Source organism: Biomphalaria glabrata, chromosome 5 (assembly GCF_947242115.1).
Source record: "Biomphalaria glabrata chromosome 5, xgBioGlab47.1, whole genome shotgun sequence".
Classification (NCBI taxonomy): domain Eukaryota; kingdom Metazoa; phylum Mollusca; class Gastropoda; family Planorbidae; genus Biomphalaria; species Biomphalaria glabrata.
In genome coordinates this window covers 22314848-22337788 of record NC_074715.1, presented here as the reverse complement: position 1 = coordinate 22337788, position 22941 = coordinate 22314848, and the positions used below count along the sequence as shown (strand labels likewise).

Genomic DNA, 22941 nt, shown 5'->3' with positions numbered 1-22941 from the left:
CATTTAGCCAATCTAAATTAACGTTGTAAGGAATGACAAAGCTATATTTAGCAGAGCCATAGTAGTTTAGTAAATTTTATCAAAAACAACTTTTTCTTGTTGGGGCATTTTTTTTTTCAACATAAACTTGAGAATGTATAGTTTTAATGGTGACTTTCGACAAAAGCCTGTGCAGTCTTTACGAGGGGCAAGTAAAAATGTAAATATCAGAATACAATTAATATTAAACCTACACTTATTAGACTTAGTTAGACTACTTAGAGTCACTAGAATTCTAGATTACAGTTACAGATGAGATAATCATAGTATCATACTGAGATACAACTGTGACTGACTGACTGTTAAGACTTAAGAAGAATAAGACAGTATCACTATCAGTATGTAACTTAATGTAAGTATTATCTAGATTCTTAGATTCGAGTTATAATTAAATTAATTATAATTAATATAATTAAATATATTATAAAATAGATTTTATATTTTAGATATAGAATCTAGAGTAGAGTAGTTTATTTAATCCGGACATTATATATATATTTATATGAATTCGGACACTCGCTGTTTTTGTGGTCATTAAAATAATTAAATCTTTATTTTGATATTTAATATGAAACTAGCGCGCTGTATAATGTGCTTGTCCATTTTCCAATGATTCTAACCCAATTTCTTTCCATTTAGCTATCTAGTATCATTTTATGTAAGAAAAAAGAATTTCAAATTTGTAAGTCAGGTTGTTGTTTTTTCCTATGTTACCCGGATGACTACCTCTCCCTAGGCCTAGGGTTAAGGTTATATTTTTTGGTTGGCTAAGTCTATGCTAAATGAGCCCGGCAATATTTATTCTGTTTTTGGAGCTGATTTATTTGATTCATAAGCCAAGTTGTTTGATTCCATAAAAAAAAATAATTAATTAATAGGGTGTTAAATTAAATTACGATTTTCTTACCAAAATTTATTTCGGACAGACAGTTTTGGACATCAATGTTAATGATCTTATATTTCTTTTTTTTTTTTTTTTTTTATAGAGAATAAATGGGCAAATGTTTGGAGTGAGCTTGGTACATTGAATGAAGTTAAATGCCTAGATCTAGACTCTAGACCTACTAGATAGATCTAGATTTATATAGAGAGAATATAATATAGAGGATTCAGCTATTTAGGCAAGAATGGCTATCCTAACCTGTACTATACTACAAAATATCACCTGTATTAGAAATGTATTAAATGAATAAACAAAAAACACATTCAACACACATCTAATCATGCAAACATAAAATAAGTCTAAAAGTCTGTGTAGAAGTCACTATCCCAGTGACCTAATTTTGGTGGAATAAGTGTGTTCAAATTTTTATTTTGTGTTCGTATTTATGCATAATCTGAAAACATCTTTTAAATGATTTCTTATGAGGGGCTATGCCTGGGGATCTTAAAATTTAGTGAATGTTAATATAGAATTAAAATCTGAGTTTATTGATGCCTAAATATAAAGACTGTGTGAAATAAAAAATATGGTGTCCTAAATCAAATAATGTAGCTCAGATTAGTCTGAATTAATAAAATACATGGCCTCTTTAACCTTAAATATAATAACAATTATAGGTTAGGGGTACAGATATAAGTAGTCATCCTTATTCTCCTTAAACTAAAGATTTTGATACTTCATTTTCTTTTCTATGTCAAACCATTATCAAATAATGCACTGTCAAAGTCAAACTTTGAAATTTTGGCCTATAGGTGTCAGAATAGCATAAACTACTCTAGATCTAGATTTAAATTTATCTATCTATTCTCTCTCTCTCTCTCTCTCTATATATATATATATATATATATATGTATATATATATATATTGCAAGCGGCCACAATCCCCACCACGGTCCTGTTTGTTTACATGTTATGTAAGAGATGAACAACTCCCAACCCCTTTATTGGTTTAGTTTAGACATGTGACCAAATTAAGTCAGATAGGATGGACATAATGTCAACATGTTGACACTGTCTAGAGGTCACACCTTATTAGGAAACTGAGTTTGTTTACTAGGTGAAAATCTTAATTGGGGGGCTGGACTTCTAGCCATACCTCTAAATGGTAACCAAATAATGAGTTAGCTTACTAGAAGAAGAATCTCAATTAGGGGCTGGACTACAAGCCATACCTCTGCACGGGTGCCAAGCTTGCTTACTTGGATATAAATTTCAATTAGGAGGCTGAACTATAAAACACACACCAAAACAAGTGACCTTTTCCTACACAAACAACATGTGAATTATTATACCACATAGCCTAGTAAGCCAGTAACTAATTTTGATGTAGATAAAGTACAAAGCTCAGATTTGATTTCAACCTATTAGCATAAAAGACATTGACAGGGTCTATCTTTAAAAGAAGAGCTCAATACCACATTTACTCCTTATTTATCTAGTCCATGACACTGAATTTATTGATAGACTTATGTGACAGGTTAGCGAAAGTGATGTGTGTTTGGCTGGTTTAATGTCTAGGGGATGATTATTTTTAAAGCTATCACATACCAACCCGTCAGAATATAAATCGGGAGCAGGCACGCAACGAGACAAGCAATGAGAGAGAGATACAAAGTTAAAATTGAAGAATATTTACATAAATATTTACATAGAAGAATAAAAAGGGGGAGGGTTTGCATCTATCACTAATCAATACTATATTTAATCATCACTCTTGCACTTAATAAGAGAGTATGTCACTTTGTCTTCTGAACTTAGCCGGTTGTCCTGCTTGGGTCGCAGCTGGCTGTGTCCTGGCTTGAGTTTCTGCAGCTGGAGGTGGCGCTCTAGCGGGTAGAGGGACGCCGGAGATACAGTTCTTGTGGAGTCTCAATCCAAAGTTCTAATATTTGTAGTGGGCACAGTAGGGCGGGTGGCGGCTACCATGGGCACAAGCTAACAGGATAAGTCTAGTGAGTTGCGGAGGGTTTGGCGTAGCTATGACCTCTCGCACAGACTCTAGGTCTATAGTGACGTTGCACCTAATAAGTTGACAGGTGGGCTGTCGAATAGGCGGGCAAGTAGAGCCGATAGCGCCAAGTAGTAGTGTTGAGTAGATCCGCGTAGACAGTAGAATATACTCAACAGCAAATAGGCCTGTGTGCAGTGCTGAATAGCACTAAGTACAAAGGCAATAGATCCAAACAAATAGTTGAGTAGTGTCGAGTAGACGCTGAACAGCAAAATAGACAGACACCTGAGGGAGGCACCAAGTATTCCTCTAAGAGTAAGAATAAATGAAATAGTCCATACTCGATTGCTCAGCTAGAATGAGAAATATGAGGGTCTGGCTTGATGTAATCTACTTTATAAAGGCCTGGGAAAAGGTGGGCAGAAACAGGAAATGTCCTAGGCTTAAGATTATCTCTCACGTGGGTGAATCCGACAAGAGTCGCACCTTGGAAAGGTCAATAGGTGTGTTAGTCCTAGTGATCTCCTAGATCAAAGAGAGGCGTGGGAGAGGGGCGGGGGGGGGGGGGAGAAAGAAAGATTGACTAGCATTCCACCCAAGGTGGTGTCAACTGCGTCCGTCAGACATCCGGCGGGTAAGACCAAAGAGATTGTGTGTTTATCTTTCCCCGATCAAGGGCAGATAAATGAAAGGACGCGACCTATCTATCTCCAAGGTGGTGGACTAGGTCTAGCCTGGAGAGGAAAAGGTGGGGCGGGTGATGAAATTGGGGATAGGATGGGGAAATAATTAAAATAAAATAAATAAATAATAAATAATAATAATTAATGATAGTTAATGCTGTGATAAAATGAGTGACTCTGACAGCAAGCTTTTGACTTGTCACAATTGATCCTTTGTAAGCCAGAATGGATGAACAGAACTTGAGTGTCTTGATGTGATAACCATATTTTTAATAATTTGGAAGTGTCAAGTAACTATTTGCTATGACTTTAATTACGATTTTTTCTTAGCCACCATCAGTATCAGGCCTTAGATGCCAGTACCAGAAGTGGTTTGTAGCCTTTAAAACACTAGTCTGATGACCAGAGATTGCACTTTACCTTTGAGAGATTTGCATTTCTACAATTTACATGTATATATTCTACATCAACAAACAAGTTACACAGATTAGTTTGTAATATTAGTAAATAAATGCTTTTCAACTATAACTCATCAATGAGTGGTATAGTTTAAAACAGTAAGGGGGAAAAAAAAAGTAAAATAAAAATATAACATAGGTACGCTATTTAGAAAGTTTACAAAATGTTTAGCATACACTAGACATGTATCTTGTTCCGGCTTTATATCTTATTTTACTATCCAGTCAAATCTGATTCTGGTCATATATCAAAAAGTGCACCCCTAATGTCAATAGATAGACTGAAATATTGGTGGGAAGTTGATGCCAAATCAGTATAATGCAGGGCCTAATATGTGGATGCTAATAGAGATAACTGTTTTGAACAGAACATGCAATGTGGAATCTCAAATAATGATTATTTATAGCGTATATGCTAAAAGGGATAAGTTTTAGTAAGGTTATAGGATGGAGATTGAAATGGGGTTAAGCTTTTATAAATGTGAATATTTGTTTATTGACTTGTACTACAAGTCACGACATGGCCTAAATTGTGCAGATGTGCCTCAAATCAAAAATCAAATCAAATCAACAATAAGAGTATTAGCTTGCACCAAAATTTTTATTTTTAGGAAAAGAAAGAAAATTTACTACAAAGAGCTCAGGAAGAAAGACGTAAAAGAGAGGTAAAGTAAATTGTCTCATAATGAACTCTTTGCTTAAAGTAGGTACAAAATATCAATAAAGTGTTGTCTCTGTATTTTAATTTGTAAGATAGGGGAATTTATCCATAGAAATTTGTATTTTGATTTTGTTATTGCAATTTTCAGGAGACTAACAATGAGACTTCTTAGTGATAAGAAACATTTTAAAATGTTAATCTTTAATTATTTTTTTTTTTATAAACCTATTTTATTTATCTGTATTTGTGCCTGATGAATAGTTGTGAAATAATAAACCATCAACTCATTAGCATTTGTAAACTCTCATTAGTAGCCTGCTGGTTATCTTAAATCTTTTGTAGTTTGTATATTAATAAAGTTGGTAGGCCTGTTGTAAGAAACAAACAGTAAATTCAGCAGTTAATTTGATCCTCAGATGACTCAATCTTTCCATTTAGTTCTGATTCATCGAGAACTTGAAATATCACAAATGTCTACTAGCTCATAAACATTATAATATATATGCTTATTGACATCTTTTTATCTAGATTTTCTACCATGTTTAAATAAAAGATGTTTAGCAACATTGGTACAAATGAAATATACTGATATATAATAATATTATTATATATTATATTATATTATAATAATATTGCTACATTTTATTTGCTTGAATTGATAAGTTTGAAAAGGAAGACATTTTTTTACAAAATATTTGTTTTCCTTTTTTTGATAGGAGTTGAGACTACAGATAGCAAGTGCCACTTTAATTCAGTCTCACTATAGAGGTTATAATATCAGAAAAAATCTGGTAAGTACTTGTATTTAATATAATGAACTAGTTGATTTTATTTTAAAAAAAAAAAATTTTTGATTCTAAAGATATGGTAGTTACATTAAGTAAATACATTTCTCTTCTTAACTTGTCATGTAATTTTGTAAACATTTCTGCGACTATCTTTCTTTTTTTTTTTACTTATTGTAACAGACATATTGGAACTGTAGGAATGTAATACATTCTAAAATTAATATTAATAATATTAATATACTCCCTTGTCTGATAGTTACATTGGCTGTTTGGAAATTGTGTTATTAAGTTATTAACACAATTTTTTCGTAAAACTTTATGTAATAAATTTTGGAATTGTTTCTTTGTTTTCAGTTTTCACAGCTGCGAGTGGAGTATGACAAAAAATTTCACTTGAAAAGTAATTCCCCAGATGTACCAACCTTACACTGGTGTATAACAAAACTCTGCATTTTCTTCAATGATCATCTTGATGCCCAGCGTTTGGTAAAATACATTTCTAATTGCACATCATTACATTTTTTGTTTTTGGCCTTTGTTAGATTAATGTGCTTATGTTATTGATACGTTCTTCTAGATTACATTGAGCCAACAATTAATAAAACAAAAAGATGAATATTTCAAAAGTTTCCATGGAAACAGTGGAACTTTGTTTAGACAAATCAATTCAATCTTGAGGCTTATTGTAAGGTGAGTTTAACTTTTGGTAAACAATTATACTTACAGTTTCAACTATGATGTGACGTCATGGATGTTTAAAATTAAAAACCTTTGAGACTTAAGCAAGTTTTGAAGATGATTACTTTTGGTGTTCAAGAATCTTTATATTTAAATATGTTTATGAACTATTAGTTATGAATATTATTTGATTACTTACTTTTCAGGCATCTGAACAACATCTCTGACACAGTGACTCCAATAGCTATCCCAATGAGAATGTTGGAAATCTTTCTGTCTCCATCAACATATAATAACAGTGGAAGTTTATGGTCTGACTTTGACAATGGGAAATTTGTCATGAATCTCTTGCAGAGTCTGGTTAATAAAGGTGAAAGTTTTATCACATTTATTAACCATTAATTTACATTAACTGTTAGTGCTGGTAATTTATGAAATTCTAAAAAAATTGGCAAATACACTAGGCCCTCAAAGTATATCTGTCTTGTGATAATGGGAGCAAGCAAGGCTTTCAGCAATTCAACCATCATATTAAATTGAAGACAAAGGCTGTTTACTCCTTCATGTATATCCACCATTGTAATGTGTGTGCAAATAGTTTTAATTCTTTTTGTTTTCCATTCCATAAATTTTAATATCAATTATGATATGCCACTATATGTTACTATCTAGTTTATTATATTTTGAAAGTAATGTTGTTTAAAATGACTTTAAAAAGTTTGTATGCAAATGCTTAATAATAACTTAATAAGGAACCTTAGCAAGTTAATTAAATACAAATAAATATATGTATTCTCAGTATTTTCTCATACAGAAAATACTGAGAATACATAATTTATACATTAATTATTAAATGTACATAAAATTTGATATTTTGAGGACTTGTGTATCATTTCCTAGGTCATCCTCACTTTTTTATAAGATATGATTACACCATCAGTTCAGTTAATTGTTTGTCTTTGTTAAATTCAAATCTTCTTTTATTACCTTCTTCTTGTAAATAAAGGATTCTTTCTAGTCTTGTATACATTGTGACCCTAGCAATGTTGTAAAATTAAAAGTACCCTACCTGGTTTGTATTTTACATACCAAAAAAATACTCAAAATATTTTTATATTTGAAAGCTTTTCATAAATTTTTAGATTGTTTGTGATGCACTAATACAAAGAACACTGTGTCAAGAAAACACATGATATTAAATTGTAACAAAATTGTTGGCAAAGGTCATATGAAATGAAATATGTTTTTCTAGATTTTATTGCTGTTATTTGGATGTGGTGGCTGAGTAGTAAAGCAATTGGCTTTTGAATCAAGGGTCTTGGGTTTGAATCTTAGTGAATACCTGGATTTTGAACTTCAGGATTTTTATGATGCCCTGAGTGCACTCAACTCCGATGGGTACCTGACATTAGTTCAGGAAAGTAAAGACAGCTGGTCGTTGGGCTGGCCACATGACACCCTCATTAACCGTCAACTACAGAAACAGATGACCATTACATCATCTACCCTATAGACATGGATGCAAGATTGCCAGCTGCATTATTGAATCTAAAAAAATAATTTATGATCCACTGATACACTTACACTGTGTCAAGAAAACACATGATATTAAATTGATTGACTGCAGGTATTGGACCTTTTATTTTTCAATTGCCATAAATACAAGTTTTTGTCTATTAGACTTGGTTTTGCACAACTAAAATTTGATAATAAGCCGAATTTAAACAAAGACAGGAAGCTACATTTCTTTAATTATGGCGCATGCATTAATTTTCGGACTGTCACTTTTTGTCAAAAATGTAAACAGAACAAATTCTGCTGGCTTTTATTATCTAGATCTAGATTTAGGTTATCATTTTAGAATTAGATCTATAAGATAATAATCTATGTATCTATGCTCAAGACCCAGGACTAGACTCACTAGACTAGTATATAATCTAATTAACTAGATATATAACACAATTAGAAAAACACATCTAGACTAGATTAAGTAAATGCAATGTAAGCTACTATTAGTTAGAAGATCTAACTTCAGCTTTCTTCTAGTTAACTAGAGCTTCTCTGTTGGCCAACAAATATAGATACATTAGATAATTTATTTGAAACAGAGCTAACTTTTAACATAATCACAAAAAAATTTGATTTATAATTGAAACACCAAGTAAATGTAAATCTATCATGTCACTACTCTTGATTTCCTAATCTCATCTCTTTTAAAAACCAAATGTAGTTATGAATTGAATTTGAACTAAATCTATTGTGACCTCTATGATGGTTAGATGTATAAGAGTGAACAATTTATGCTAATATAGTATGCATATATAAAATATCTATGAAAGGGTGAAGGTTACATTTATATAAGTAATAGCAATTTAAGTAAAAGCTGAGTATTTATAATTGTTTTTGTTTTTTTGTATTGAAAGAAAATGCATATAAAGATATATAATATTTTATTGCTGCAAAAATAGTGGTAAATGTATTATATATGCTGTTAAGGCATAAGTACAGGTTTTTTGGGGTTGTCAACCCCACTTGCTGGCAAAATGGGACTCTGTTACTTGCATCCAGTTCTAGGCCCAGTACTGTTCACTATGTACACATATCCACTCAGCAGTGTCATATGGCCAACCGGCATCTTATACCATTTCTTTGCCGACGACTCACAGTTATACGATTCATCAGTACCCTCAGAGGTGTCCATCTGGCAGAGAAAATCAGTAGTACCGTTGCAAGGGTGAGCGATCGGATGGTTGAAAATAAACTCAAGATGAACGAAGACAAGACAGAAATAATTAAGATTGGCACTAGGAACAATGTCTCAAAAGTTGAAAGCACAGATTCTCTCTCTATCACGAACTGCCATGTTCCTTTTGTCCATGTAGTGCGGAATCTTGGAGTTTTCTTCGACTCAACACTATCTTTCGACCCACACATAAGTCAGCTCTGCAAAGGTCTTTATCTGCAGCTGCGCAGATTAGGCCAGATCCGACCATATTTAACAACAGAGTCAACAAAAACGCTAGCTGTGGCATTCATACTCTCCCGCCTTGACTACTGCAACGCCGTGCTAGCAGGTATACCTGATGACAAAATAGCCAAGTTGCAACGTATACAGAACAACGCCGCTTGAATAGTCCTTAAAAAAACTAGACAAGATTCTGCTACTACGCTCTTGCGCACGCTCCATTGGCTTCCTGTGAAAGCGAGAATCGATTACAAGGTCGCCACACTTTGTCATCAGTGTATATATAACAATGAGATGCCCTTGAACCTTAGCGAACTGATTACTCCATATGTCCCCCAGAGAGCCCTGTGCTCAATGGACTCAACGCTTTTAGTAGTGCCACGTTTCTCCCTCAAAAGCTACGGTCTGCGTGCTTTTTCAGTTCACGGACCAAAGGTTTGGAACTCACTCCCCATTGATCTCAGACAGACAACATGCTACACCACTTTTAAGAAGAACATTAAGACCTATCTGTTTAAAACTTTTTTAGATTAACTGTCATTCTAGCTCTCGTGTTTTTGTTTGTAATGTTGTTACAGCGCCTTGAGCCTACATTTTGTTTGTTAACAGCGCTTTATAAATAAAATTATTATTATTATTATTATTATCCATGCCTATAGATCACAAGGTCTGAAAAGCTACTTTTAAAATGAGTTTGATAGCAAATATCTGCATTTATTTGAGCAAATATTTTGTATGGCTTCAAATAAAATAACTAATAATATTTTATTTTTGTTTTAAGAATACTTTGGTTGTTTGAGAAAGTTATTGAACAGCAGAGTTCCGGCAAGTTTAGAGAAAACTACAGTTCCACCAACACCTATTGCAGAATCTATATTTGATCTGATTATGAGTCCTGTTAGTTTTGCTGTTTCGGCACCAGATAAAACATTCAGGTTCATTTATACTTGTACATTTATTTAATGTTGGAAATAAGAAAACAGAGAAATAGGAAACATTGATTAACATAATTACTCTCTTGGTTAAATTGGTCAAGATTGAGCTTTTGTTAAGTGTTTCTACTGACTCCCTACTGTTGCAATTCATGGGTCCAGATGGTTTTTCATTATAATTATTGTCATTGCGTTGTCATTACTAAATTGAAAAAAATTTGTGACTGGTTTTCTTTTGACAGAATCATATCTGAGTTGTTTTTTTTTACATTAGAGATACTTACCTTTTTATAGTAAAGGCTCTTCACTCAAATCAATGTTAGCCAGCAATCACAAAAAAGAGTGGCTCAATTAATGGGCATCAGGAAGCACAGGCAAAGCTATGTACCAAGAAATGAACACACCTAACAAATTGGACAGTATCAATTCCCTCCCCTGCAAAGAACAATCTACAATCTTCCAACTAAGAACAGGACACACACCTTTAAATCATCACCATAACAGAATTAATTCCACACACCGAGCATTCTTTCGATTAAGACACCGTGCCCACCCTTATGAAGTTGTCAATCTTCTTTGAATGCCCCAATTCAATTTATCTTAGGCAGACCTTATAACCGCTACAACCCAACTTAACATACACTCTGTATTAATTTGCGTAACTTACATTGCATAGTACAAAAAGTTTATCTTTTCTTTGGAGGTCTATTGAATACATTTGTTTCTTTTAATAATAACAGGCAAGACATTTTGAGGAAAGTAACGAAAACTTTTCTCTGTGAGCAGTACTCTGAACAAATTGCTTTGTTTTTATTACCTGCTATGGCTTATGGGAAATACCCATTCCCATTTGTGGAGCTTATACTAACTTTAATTCAAGGGACATCATCAAAAACTCTACAGTTCCCAAGCTCTAGTAGCTCTGTGGTTGACGATGAACAGGAGACCAATGAAGATTCACCTTGGCTCTTGGCATCTGTACTTATGATAGCTAATAAAGAACTAGGTAAACATATATCCATACATTTTTTTAGTGTTACTAGCAGAACATAATTATTATGGTCAGTGCTAACCATTGTTGTATACTTGAGCATTTTTGCCATGCTTTGTGTAACATTTTTTTGTCTTTAAACAGACCTTAGATTTCCTCATCTTCTTTACAACCAAAGTATTTAAAATTTAGTCTCATTTATTTGTTTATTTTTATTCATTCTTCTTGCAATTATTTTCTATTTATATTATATATATATATTTATGTTTAGAGAACATAGATGAGAAGATGTGTGCTACATATCTAAAGCTCTTACAGAGACTGTTGAAACAACTTCCCAGCAATAAGCATGTCAGTTTCAGTCTTGGTCAGGTGTCAGACTCGGAGGATGAGATGGAAGAAGACTTGGTAGTACTTCAGACAGTTGTCAACATGAAATACACATAAACTTGTCATAATAATACTCTAGATTTTTTTTTTTAATCTCACTTATTATATCTATAATGTTAAGTCTTATTAAAAGATGAAACATTTGATTATATAATAGAGTTATTGTCTAGATGTATTGTTTCTTTGACAGGACACAGGGCTGCTTAACCTTGTTCATCTTCATGCAGAATGTTTGCGACTAATTGACTCAGAGGCTCATCTAAAGTGTATCTACAATGTTTTAATGAAGTTACCCCCCTCTGAATACATTGAGTCTCTCTCATCAGTTGCTTATTGTTTGCTGCGTCATCAGCGACTGGCACTTCACAAAGTTAGGTTGTACACTTTTGTTTTTAATATATGCCTATAATGAAATCATCTAATAAATTCTCTTAAAACTAAATGTTAATGGGAAAATTTTGTGTGCATGCTTGATAGCTTTAAAAAGACATCTCACTACACTTCTCACCTGGTAAATGCACTTGATTTTGTTCTGTATGTCACACTAAAATAATTTTGATATACACAAGTCTAGTATATAAATATTTTCCCTACAATACATCTGATTCAATAGTTTTGGACAGACAGAAACAGTTTTGACTAGTGTAGTCTGCGTATCTTGTTATTCAACCATTTCATTTAATAATAGTTTGTTATACCTTTGCCATTACTTTTGTTTAGGTTGCTCTATGTCTTGGCCTTCAATCCCCAGTTCATGAGATATTTATGGGAAGCTTGCTGTACAGCTTCTGTACCTACAGTGACAAGGTAGTTGTCTAAATAAATCTATGCTAGTGATAGTAGGGATCTAGTTGAATTAATTTGAATTCTTAATTATTGTTTCAAAGATAGTTTACGTTGGAAAATCTGAAATAATACATTTCTACTTGCATTATTTTAAACTTTTTATCTTGACTTTTGTTTGAATATAAATCACTTCAATATCAATATTTTATGACCATCATCTTTTTTTGTTTTAATGTATTCTAAATTATTACTTCCTCTAATGAAGTACAAATCATTTATACAATATGAAAATGTAAATAGTTGATAACATTAGGTCATCTTTTTTACTTTTTTTGTTACAGATCCACTACATCATTGTTGAATATGTTGTCTAAGGGAGTCCCCATGTCCAAGGCTAATATTGATAAGATTGTCCCCCTGTTGGCAACATTCTGTTCTTTATTCAATCATTCATTATTGACATTACATGATGAAGACTTCTATGGGGATTCAACCTGTAAGTAATTTTGTCTAGTGGCAAAATGAAGAAACAAACACTCATCAAAGTAAACAATAAATTAAATTTTCCAATTTATTAAGATCTGATTTTAATATGGGAAAAAAAGTAGCTAAATAATTGACTTGTAATGTAAATTAGCTACAATACAAAAATAATATTCTCTGAAGTTTTTGTCTTAGATCTTTCAGAAAAAAACTTTCCACTCATACTACTTTTAATTGTGCACATGTAAACACAAAAGTATATTTTGAGTTAAAACATAACTTTTTATAGTCTTAATACTAATACCAAAAATAATATTTCAGTAGATGTTTTGCACTCCTAATGGGTATTAAGAAATATGGTTGATTGAAACAACCCTGTCTTTAGTTAAGTCAATTATTAATGTCACATTCAAAATGTAATGTTAAAATGTCCAACTGTTTACATTTTTCAGTATCCTCTTCCACCATGCCATTCTCTCTCGATGAAATAGTCCTAATGTGCAGATATTTAAGAGACACGTGTTTAGGTATTATAGAACTGGCTCACCCAGACTCTCGATTTACCATCAGTGAAGATTATAAACAGGTAAATAAAAGTTGTTAGATATTTGAGTGTTATATGCTATTAAATGAAGTGTTTTTAAGTGTCAGGGATTTAGAGCTACATGAATTGTTGGCTTCACTAGCATCAACAATATGGGTGAAGAATATGTTTATTAGTATTAAATATTTAAGTCTAACTAAAGAGTTTTTACTAGTGTTTGGAATTCAGGACTAGCTTGGCTTGGTGGTAAAGCACTTGGCTTCTGAACTAAGGGTTCGAATCCTGGTGAACACTGGGACTTTAAATTTCTGGATCTTTATGGTTCCTTGAGTCCACCCAGCTCTAATTTGGTACCATATCTTAGTTAGGTGCTGGCCACATGACACCCTCATTAACCATGAGCCACAGAAACAGATGACCTTTACATCATCTGCCCTATAGATTGTAAGGTCTGAAAAGGGTACTTTCAGGGATTGTCTACTGGTTATTTATGGTTTGAAGGTTTTCTTACTTTAAGTTCATGTCTGTGAGATGCTAATGCTTCAGCAATCATCCTCAAGGAAAAATTAGGTATTACCTGAGCCATCTGACAGCTTCAGTTAGTGTTTACTGGGAGTTGAGGCTTGTTTCAGGGAGTGTTTGGGACAGGTGTAGGACCAGCTTTGTTATTATTAAGGGCTAGGTCTTGAGAAGTATCTACTATTATTAGAATTTAGGCTAGATCTTGGAAGATTACATCAATGCAAAATATTACATTTGGACAATCAAGAACTTGGATTATTGCTACTGTGTCGTTCTGTTACAGTACCTTGATATGATGTTAAAAACTTGTTAGCTTCTGTTACATTGTATAGCATTTTTTTTGTTATTCTCATAACAGGCTCTAGAGAAGACAGCTTCAGTGGATGAAGGCTTTAGTGAAAAAAGAGAACTTGAAACAGATGATTATGGAACAAAGCTTTGGTCTTATCTTTTTAAGGTACATAAGCATTAAATTAGCTTTTGATTTCTGATATTAAGTATAACAGATTAAATAAACACAAATATACCATTTTTGTGTTTATTTTTTTTTTTTAGGCTATCTGCTTATTTAGTAAATTTCTTTCTCACTTGTTTCTGTTGTTAATTAGAAATTATTTTCTTTTAAAGATTATTTCCACACTAGTCAGACAACTTCACGGTAGAGATAGCCGACGTCCATTCTGTCCACATGGTCACTGGTTGGCTCCTAATGTTAGCATTCGAACAGACAGGGTGAGTTCTTGTGTTGAAATAGAAATTTTATCCAAATGAAAAGGCTAATTTTAGGATTGCATTAAAGGAACTACTTATTTGTGTTTTATTCATGTGTATTAGTTTAAACACACCTGTTGTGTAACAAATATAAAATCAACCCTTTATTGTTGTTGTTGATGCTAACAATTTAATAAATCACTTTAAGATAATTTAATAGTTTTGTAGAAATTCAGAATATACTTTTGAAGAATAAAATTATCATATTTTGTAAAAGAAAATAAAGGTAACTAACTGGAAAATTTAATTTGTACTAGCCATAGATCTAACATTAGTATAACACTGCACTAAAAATCAAACCTCTGATTTGGAATCAAGAAATCATTTCTACGAAACAACCTGCTAAGCACCTGGATAAAAAATTAAATCATGCCAACATTGAGTAGGATCAGATCAACAATCTGTCAATCTCAATTCATATTTGGAAAACTAAGTGGAAGTAATCAAGTACTCTGGCAAGCAGCATGCAGCATGAACCAAAATGCAAACACCAAGATTGTTTCAGTGCCAACAACAAATTCAAGATTTTCTGACCATACAGAGAACTCGAACATCAAAGAATCATGGTTTAGCAAGAAAGCATAGGAAATCCAGACATATACACACAACTTAGAAATGTTTTACAATGCTCTCAAGACAGTCTATGATCTACCATGGCTCATCTTCCTTATAAGGTGCTTATGAAAGAAGTCTTCTTACTTTCTTACAAAGAAGAAGAATATACTTTCTTTATGCTAAACACTCTTGCCAGCTGCCCATCTAGTATCAGAAAGCAGGCAACATTGCCCTAAGAGAACACATCTCTGTCAATCATTCATTTGTGGGCTTGTTGATACTTCTCTGTAGATTGTAGTTGCTACAGCTGAATTCTAGCTGTTGTAGTACAAACTGTTACTCTACTATACAGTGTGTGATAACCACAGCAGCGTTTTCTTTTTTATGAATCATTGCAATGAAATAGATTACAATTTGAAACTGGTTTGCTGCTGAAAAGTCAATGCTAATTCAGGCAAGGTAGAGGAATGATAAATATATTTTCAGTTTGCCAATTAAAGAAGAATGCAGAGCATAAAGCAAACCTCTTCTCCACATTCATAGATCTGACAAAAGAATATTTAATAATGTCATTTGTAACTATGCGAGATAATGCCAAGTTAAGCTTAACTGGTCAATCCATATAACATATTGTGTCATTTCTTTATTGAGGTTTAACAACACTATGTGTAGCCACTAACACTATTCAGTATGATGATCCCTGCCTAGAAATCTGACACCTCTTGAAGTACAGAAATAGACTTCCATTCAGTATCAATCCTTTTGACATGGAGAAAATAGCAGAAAGCAATGCAAAAAAGACAAGCTCAAAAACTTAAATTAGTCGATACAAACCAATCTAAATCACACCCCACATATCAAATGTAAGATTAATCTTCACAGCCACTTTCAGCTAAAGAGAAACCTTGATCACATAGAAGCTTTATTAAACCTAAAATACTTTATACAAGTACTAGAAGTAGCTAGAAAGACAATTTTTACAAATAGTTTTTTTGAAAAAAATGTACATGTGAAAACTTTGTCAAAGAACAATATTCTTTATATTAGAAAAATAGTAAATTAGAATTAGCAAAAAATGTAACTGAGAAATCAACAAAGCACACTGACGTTGGTAAAATATATTTAGTTAAATGTTTTCTCTTCAAAAACAAAAGAAATTAATATCATCAGGTAAAACTTGTGAAGATATTCTTTTTATTTACTTTTAAAAATTAAATATTGTTTTCCTTATGGCAAAAGTTCCTTACATTTAATGAGTCATTATCTTTTCTACGTAAAATAATTTATGTGATATTAAAATTACTGTTTCATTTTTTCCTATATAGCCATCACAGATTTATATGGCACAAAACGCCATCTTTGTGCGCAGGGACTTTGGTACACTCAGTTCCTTAACAAAAGCCAACACTGGTAAGAAGATCTGTTTGCTAAATCATTCTTTGCTATTTTGTTATGTTGGACTACATTTACAATTTTTTTGTGTGATTCATATGTTTATTTTGTCTTTGTAGACACTGACACTCCTCCACTAGCCAATCGTGATGTCAGGAACTTAGTGATATTAACTGAACTGCCCTTTGTTGTCTCATTTTTAGACAGAGTAAAGGTAACTTTAATTATTTGATATTATCTGTTGATACATATTGTGCATACACACTCAACTAGCTGTACAGCCACTTCAGAATGATACCTGTTTTCACAGTATGAGAAAGCAGCTTTGTTTTTGAAATGTCAGTTTTTGATTATACTTTTTAAAAAAATTACTTATTGTGTACACTAACAAATGTGATGTTTATAAACACTAGATTCTACAAAACCTAATTATTGTTGACAAACAAGAACACCAGGGAGATTTAATCAATTTTGGAATTGGTCCTTCCATTGTCATAAATATCAGAAGAAACTTTATCTATGAGGATGCCTTTGAAAAACTATCTCCAGAGAATGGTAATTGTTTTTTTCTTCTAAAACCATGCCTTACAATTTTATCTTCAGTTTAAGCTTTGATTACATCTCTGGTCAATGATTGAATTGTCATTTATATTCTGAATAGATTACGATTACAGATTTTTTTCCTTAAATTATTATCATAGCATCTTCAGCCTACATTGTGTTTGTTATCAGCAATATATATATATATATATATATATATATATATATATATATATATATATATATATATATATATATAAATGTTATAATTCTTTTTTAATTTAAATACCAAAATATATTGTAGGACTAGTTACTTATTGGTGGAGCGTGATGGATGGGTGGTAGATCTATATGGTAGATCTTCTTTTCTTAACCAAAGTAGCTTGGCTACCGAACCGAGGGGTCAAATCCCGGAGAGCACTGGGATTTTGAATTTAGATATTTTTTGGGTGCCCCTGAATGCACTTTATTCTAATGGATACCTGACTTTAGTTGTGATAACGTTAAGTCAGTTGGTCATTGTGCTGGCCACATGACACTCCTGTTAACCATGGGCCACAGAAACAGACAACATTTACATCATCTGCCCAATAGATTGTAAGGTCGGAAAGGGGTACTTTACTTTACTTTGTTACTAATTGACATTCATTTAATATTTTATGAATATTTAACTGATTTAATTATAGGTCTTGCTTATTATTATTGTGGAACATATTACTTAAAAGAAATGAGATTATTTAAAAAAAAAAGATGTTTCAGAAGTTATGTTTCATGTAAACTACTGAACTCTGAATGTTTCCATTTAGAGCCCAATTTGAAGAGAAAAATGAGAGTTAGTCTCCTCAATGCAGCAGGTCTTGATGAAGCTGGTATTGATGGTGGAGGTATATTCAGGGAATTTTTGTCTGAACTCTTGAAGACTGGCTTTGATCCCAACAGAGGATTTTTCAAATATACAGAGGACCGTGCATTGTATCCTAACCCAGAAGCTGGACTTCTTATTGATAATTTTGCTGCTCATTATTTTTTCTTAGGGCGCATGTTGGGAAAGGTAATTGATAATAATGTGTTGTAACATTTTGAACTATTCTTAAGCTGAGTTTATGTATATATTGTAATTTGAACACTCTCATCCTAGTGCTTATGGAAAGAAGCTTGAAGCCTTTAATTCTTTATACTAGAAAACGTTATTTTCATTATAACTAACAATTTATTTTTTTTAAAGATACTAGCTCTAGAACTTAAAAATTGGTTTTTGCTAATCTTACATACTATGCTAGCTTCTGTAGAGATGTTTGTACTAGCTCCAATAAATCATAGGAATAAGAAAAATGTCATTGCATAGCACAGATATACCCCAGGATTTATTTCTACATGGTAGATCTTCTTAACCAAAGTAGATAAGAAATTCAACTTCTAGGCCAAATTTCACTGTAAAGTTCATTGCTACAACCTAGATAATCTTGATTTAAGGCATGTGGAGCAGTAACATTTAGATTTTAGTGGCATGATAAAATATTACGCAGTTTTAAAAGGGACTAAATTGTCATTTGAAGCAACAAGTGTCATTTCATGGGAATGTTCGTCCTTTATCTTAATTAGCTCCCCTTCATGGTGTTTCTTTATGTCTGTTCAAATTGTTGATGAAAACCTAAGATAAAAATAAATGACTTGTGCAAAAAATAACTGGATAATTTTTTAAAATTCCTATTATTTATTTCAGGCACTTTTAGAGAATCTACTGGTTGAAATTCCATTTGCTTCTTTTTTCCTAACAAAAATTTTGAGTTCTAGTAATGCAAGTTTAGACATTCATCACTTGCAATCTATGGATCCACTGATGTACAAGTTAGTACTATAAAATCTATACTTTCAGCTTTCAATAGATTTGAAATATAATTCTAAAATAATTCTTTTTTATTTTAATTGTAAAATACTGATAATTGGTATTTGCAAATCTTTTTTTAAATCTTTTCAGAAATTTAGTTTATTTGAAAAACTATGGAGGAGATGTTTCAGATCTTGGACTTGATTTCACAGTAGTCAACAGTGAATTTGGTGAAACTAAAGTATGCAGATAACTATCTAGTTGAAACTTAAATCTGAGTTGGTAATCTAGTATATGTAAGCATTTTTCTAAGCATGGAAATTTGCAAATTTATTGATTTATTTATATTTTAAAATCAGGTTGAAGAACTTAAGCCTGGGGGTAGAAATATTCAAGTTACAGACTCCAATAAAATAGAATATATTCATCTGATGGCTGACTATAGAATAAACAAACAGGTTAGTCTTTAAAAAAAACTTTGACAGCATTTAGAAGAGTCCATACATTTCTTGTGAAATAGAAGGAAATGTTTTTTTTTTCTGCTTCTATTAGATCCGTCCTCACTGCAATGCCTTTAGGAGAGGCATGAATGATGTCATACAACTTGAATGGCTTCAAATGTTCAACAGTGTAGAATTACAAGTTTTGATATCAGGTGCTTCTGTGCCAATTGACTTAATGGATTTGAGACAGCACACCAAATACTCTGGTAGGACATTCTAGGAAACTCTTCAAAGTCTTTTTTTTTTAATTTCTTTCAATGACAATTGTAAGACAAACCCCTTTTAATGTAATGCTTTTCTTTATAAATTTCAAAGTTAAGAAAAAAAAGTACAAGCTTAAACTAGTAATTGCTGGGTTGAACTATGCATTTTGTTTTTTCAGGAGAATTTAGTGATACTCATCCTGTGATTGAATTATTTTGGGCTGTGGTGAATGAATTCACTGACCATCAAAAGAGACAACTTCTCAAATTTGTCACCAGCTGCTCACGACCACCTTTATTAGGGTTTAAGGTAAACAACAAATTTAGATGATGTTACCAATATAGTTTTTGTTTTAAGTGATTAATTGTTTGGAATTGATAACATGCCATCAGAACTAATAAAGCATGCTTTCTGCAAACAATCAAATGGTTTAGGATAATAATGAATCAGAAAATCTTGGAATTTGTTATTTATAATATCAAACTGAATACTGTCAGAAATAGATAAAGTTTGAGGACAAATATTAGTTGTAATGTTTGGAGCCAAGCTCTGAATCTGTAGCTTCTTTAAGTATTGCAAGAAAAATATGTAGCAAAATGTGTTCAACAAGCAATATTCAATACAAAATGCTTCAAGTGAAGCCTTCAAGTTTATAAAACAGAATAAAGCTTTTTCTGATGGAACGTCATAAAATTCTTGTCAGATGCTTCAAATATTTTGTGTCCATTGTAAAAAACATAATTAGACAGCATTTCTTTATCAAGAAAAACACTTGTTAGGCCTACTGACATTTAAGCGGCAATTTGATGCCCCAATTTTAATTCTGACACTGCATTGGACAAAATCACAGCTAGACACAGCTCAGTTTAAATATGGAAAATTTTGTATCCAGCTCATTGAAGATTTACTTAGTGGTGAAAGACACATCCAAAGACCAGAATTTATTCAATACTGTTAAAACTAGAGAAGTGTAAAAATAGATCACAATTAACAGATAGATTATATCCATTGCTGCCCTTTGACTAGAAACTTGGCCTAATAAAAGATTTGATGTTGTTGTTTTTTAATCACTGACTTTAAAATTTTAATATGTTAACATGAATTAATATCCTTAATTATGTATATTTCAGGATCTGTACCCAGCTTTCTGTATACACAGCGCTGGTTATGAAGTGGACCGCTTACCAACAGCTAGTACTTGCATGAACTTGCTCAAACTGCCAGCATTCCAGGATGCCAAGACAATGAAAAGTAAACTTCTCTATGCCATAGAATCTGGTGCTGGCTTTGAGCTGAGCTAATACATTGCTTCTAAGGGGCTATTGGGATAACGCATATTTGATTTGACAAAACTCACTGTTAAAGATCTTGTGTTTTGGGCTGCAAGTGTTTAAGATTTAATTCCATATTTTTTTCTCACTGAATTTTAGCATGTTATTATGAAACAATTCATTGAACACTACTAGTGTTGTATGCTTTATGTAAAACAATATGGTGTATGTATCTCTTTTAAATCTCATAGTTTGTGGGCAATAATTATTTAGGAGATACAATTTTTTAAAAAAATTTGTACTTGATATGAAAAAGATGATTTATGTAATATGAATCCATCATCTTATGATGTGATACATTGTATATCATTCAATGTGATATTTAACTTATTCCTAGTTTCATATCACAGTTTTGAAACGCCAAATGTTTTTTTTCTTATTCAATTGTGCAGTGTGAAAACAAATATTTCTGGATCTCTGAGTAGAGTATAATTCTATTACACACTAACCCATATATTATTGGCAATATTCTCAGTAGCTAATTAGAAAAAAAAAGTAATTTTTTAAAGTTATTTAAAGGAAAGGCAGAGGTAAAACACATTTTGATTTTGGTTGTTATGAAATATTTATGACTATTGAAATATATAAACATTTTGTACAATGTCTTTTTTTTTATATATATAAATCTGAGAGAAAAAAAATTCTCCTTTAAAAAATAACAAAAAGTTTAACATGTCTAAGTTATGTAATTCAAAGGCTTACGGCTCTCATGTTTGTCCTGATGGTCATCAGAGAGAGAGTCAACACACTCAACCTTGTGTAATTCAAAGGCTTAAGGCTCTAGAGCATGTTTGTCCTGATGGTCATCAGAGAGAGAGTCAACACACTCAACCTTGTGTAATTGCCTAAGGCATGCACTGTGAAACAAATGGTTTGATTTGTTAACTTTGATCTAATTATGCTGTTCTCTTGTCTAATGAAAACTAAAGCCAGTGTCTGATATTACTGCTACAACACTGATTGAGCCAATTGGTTTGAAATGTTTCATCTGCTCAGTAAAATAAACTTTTTTTTTAACAATATGAATCTAAGTTGATTTCATTTCTTTTATTTCAAAAGATGAAAAGTATTTTATTCTGACTCTAAATAACATTGCAGCTATTAAAATTAAAGTTTTAGAAAGTCCAGCTGTGAGATCTCATCTCTCCCTTGACTTTTGCCGTAGGGGTGCTGCAACAGTTTGCATAACCGAATCCCTCCATCTTTCCCGGTCAGCAGCTGTTCTTACAGGATGTCAAGAGAGAGGCCGGTCCATTGCTTTACGTTGTCCAGCCAGCTTTTCTTTGTGCTCCCTCCACTGTACCTTACAATATGTCCAGCTCAGCTTTCATCTCTTCACAGTATTGAGGAGTTGGCCGGGTAGAGTATTAAGTTATAAAACTCACTTATCTTCAGAGTATTAAGTTATAAAACTCACTTATCTTCTTTCCTAGCATTTCTCTGAAGCATTTAACTCACAGCACCCGTACCATGAAAGTCTAGGGACATGATTACCTTATTCATAACTAATTTCAATCATCTTCCAAGTAGTTCTATTTGTTGCAACAAAAAACTTGTGTTCATTAAGCTCTTTCAAAAAATTCAATGGGTATTATTACAATTAACCTCTGCAGCATTTGAAGACATTTTTCAAAACAAAGAATTTCAGGTTTTTTTTTTAAACTTTAGACATTCTTAAAATGACCTACTGAGACCTGTTGAGATTCAGTCACCATAACGTGGGCCTACATAGGACTACTTGCCAAAATATAATCTGCTCATTCATGTTGTCTTTCAATTATGTCGTATTGATTTTTTCAGGACCAGAAAAGCTAATTACCCGCCGAGTTTTTAGTTCTGAATAGGTTTTCTATTCTCAAAAGAAAATGTCAATATTATTTTAGCGAATTTTTAATAACTGCTGAATTCTACTATTCTCGCTCTATTTCTCTGTTAATCAGTAGGTTTCGAAGGGTTTCACATGCTCCATATGACTAGGCTCTATGGAGACATTTGAGTTACAG

General features: G+C 32.3%; 1 protein-coding gene across 1 annotated transcript; it reads left to right on the top strand.

Annotated features, from left to right (window-relative positions):
• The first annotated feature begins 39 nt into the window (after positions 1-39).
• LOC106068940 (ubiquitin-protein ligase E3C-like) lies at positions 40-21960 on the top strand. The gene is made up of 25 exons (XM_013228450.2): positions 40-199; positions 4686-4739; positions 5452-5526; positions 5878-6009; positions 6101-6213; positions 6408-6571; positions 9948-10101; positions 10839-11104; positions 11361-11497; positions 11670-11854; positions 12200-12286; positions 12607-12761; positions 13201-13334; positions 14173-14271; positions 14442-14546; positions 16466-16550; positions 16652-16746; positions 16946-17087; positions 17879-18123; positions 18796-18920; positions 19051-19141; positions 19260-19358; positions 19453-19609; positions 19786-19916; positions 20738-21960. The coding sequence occupies exons 1-25, from the start codon at positions 134-136 to the stop codon at positions 20906-20908; spliced, it is 3267 nt and encodes a 1088-aa protein (XP_013083904.2). The 5' UTR covers positions 40-133; the 3' UTR covers positions 20909-21960.
• Positions 21961-22941: the final 981 nt, after the last annotated feature.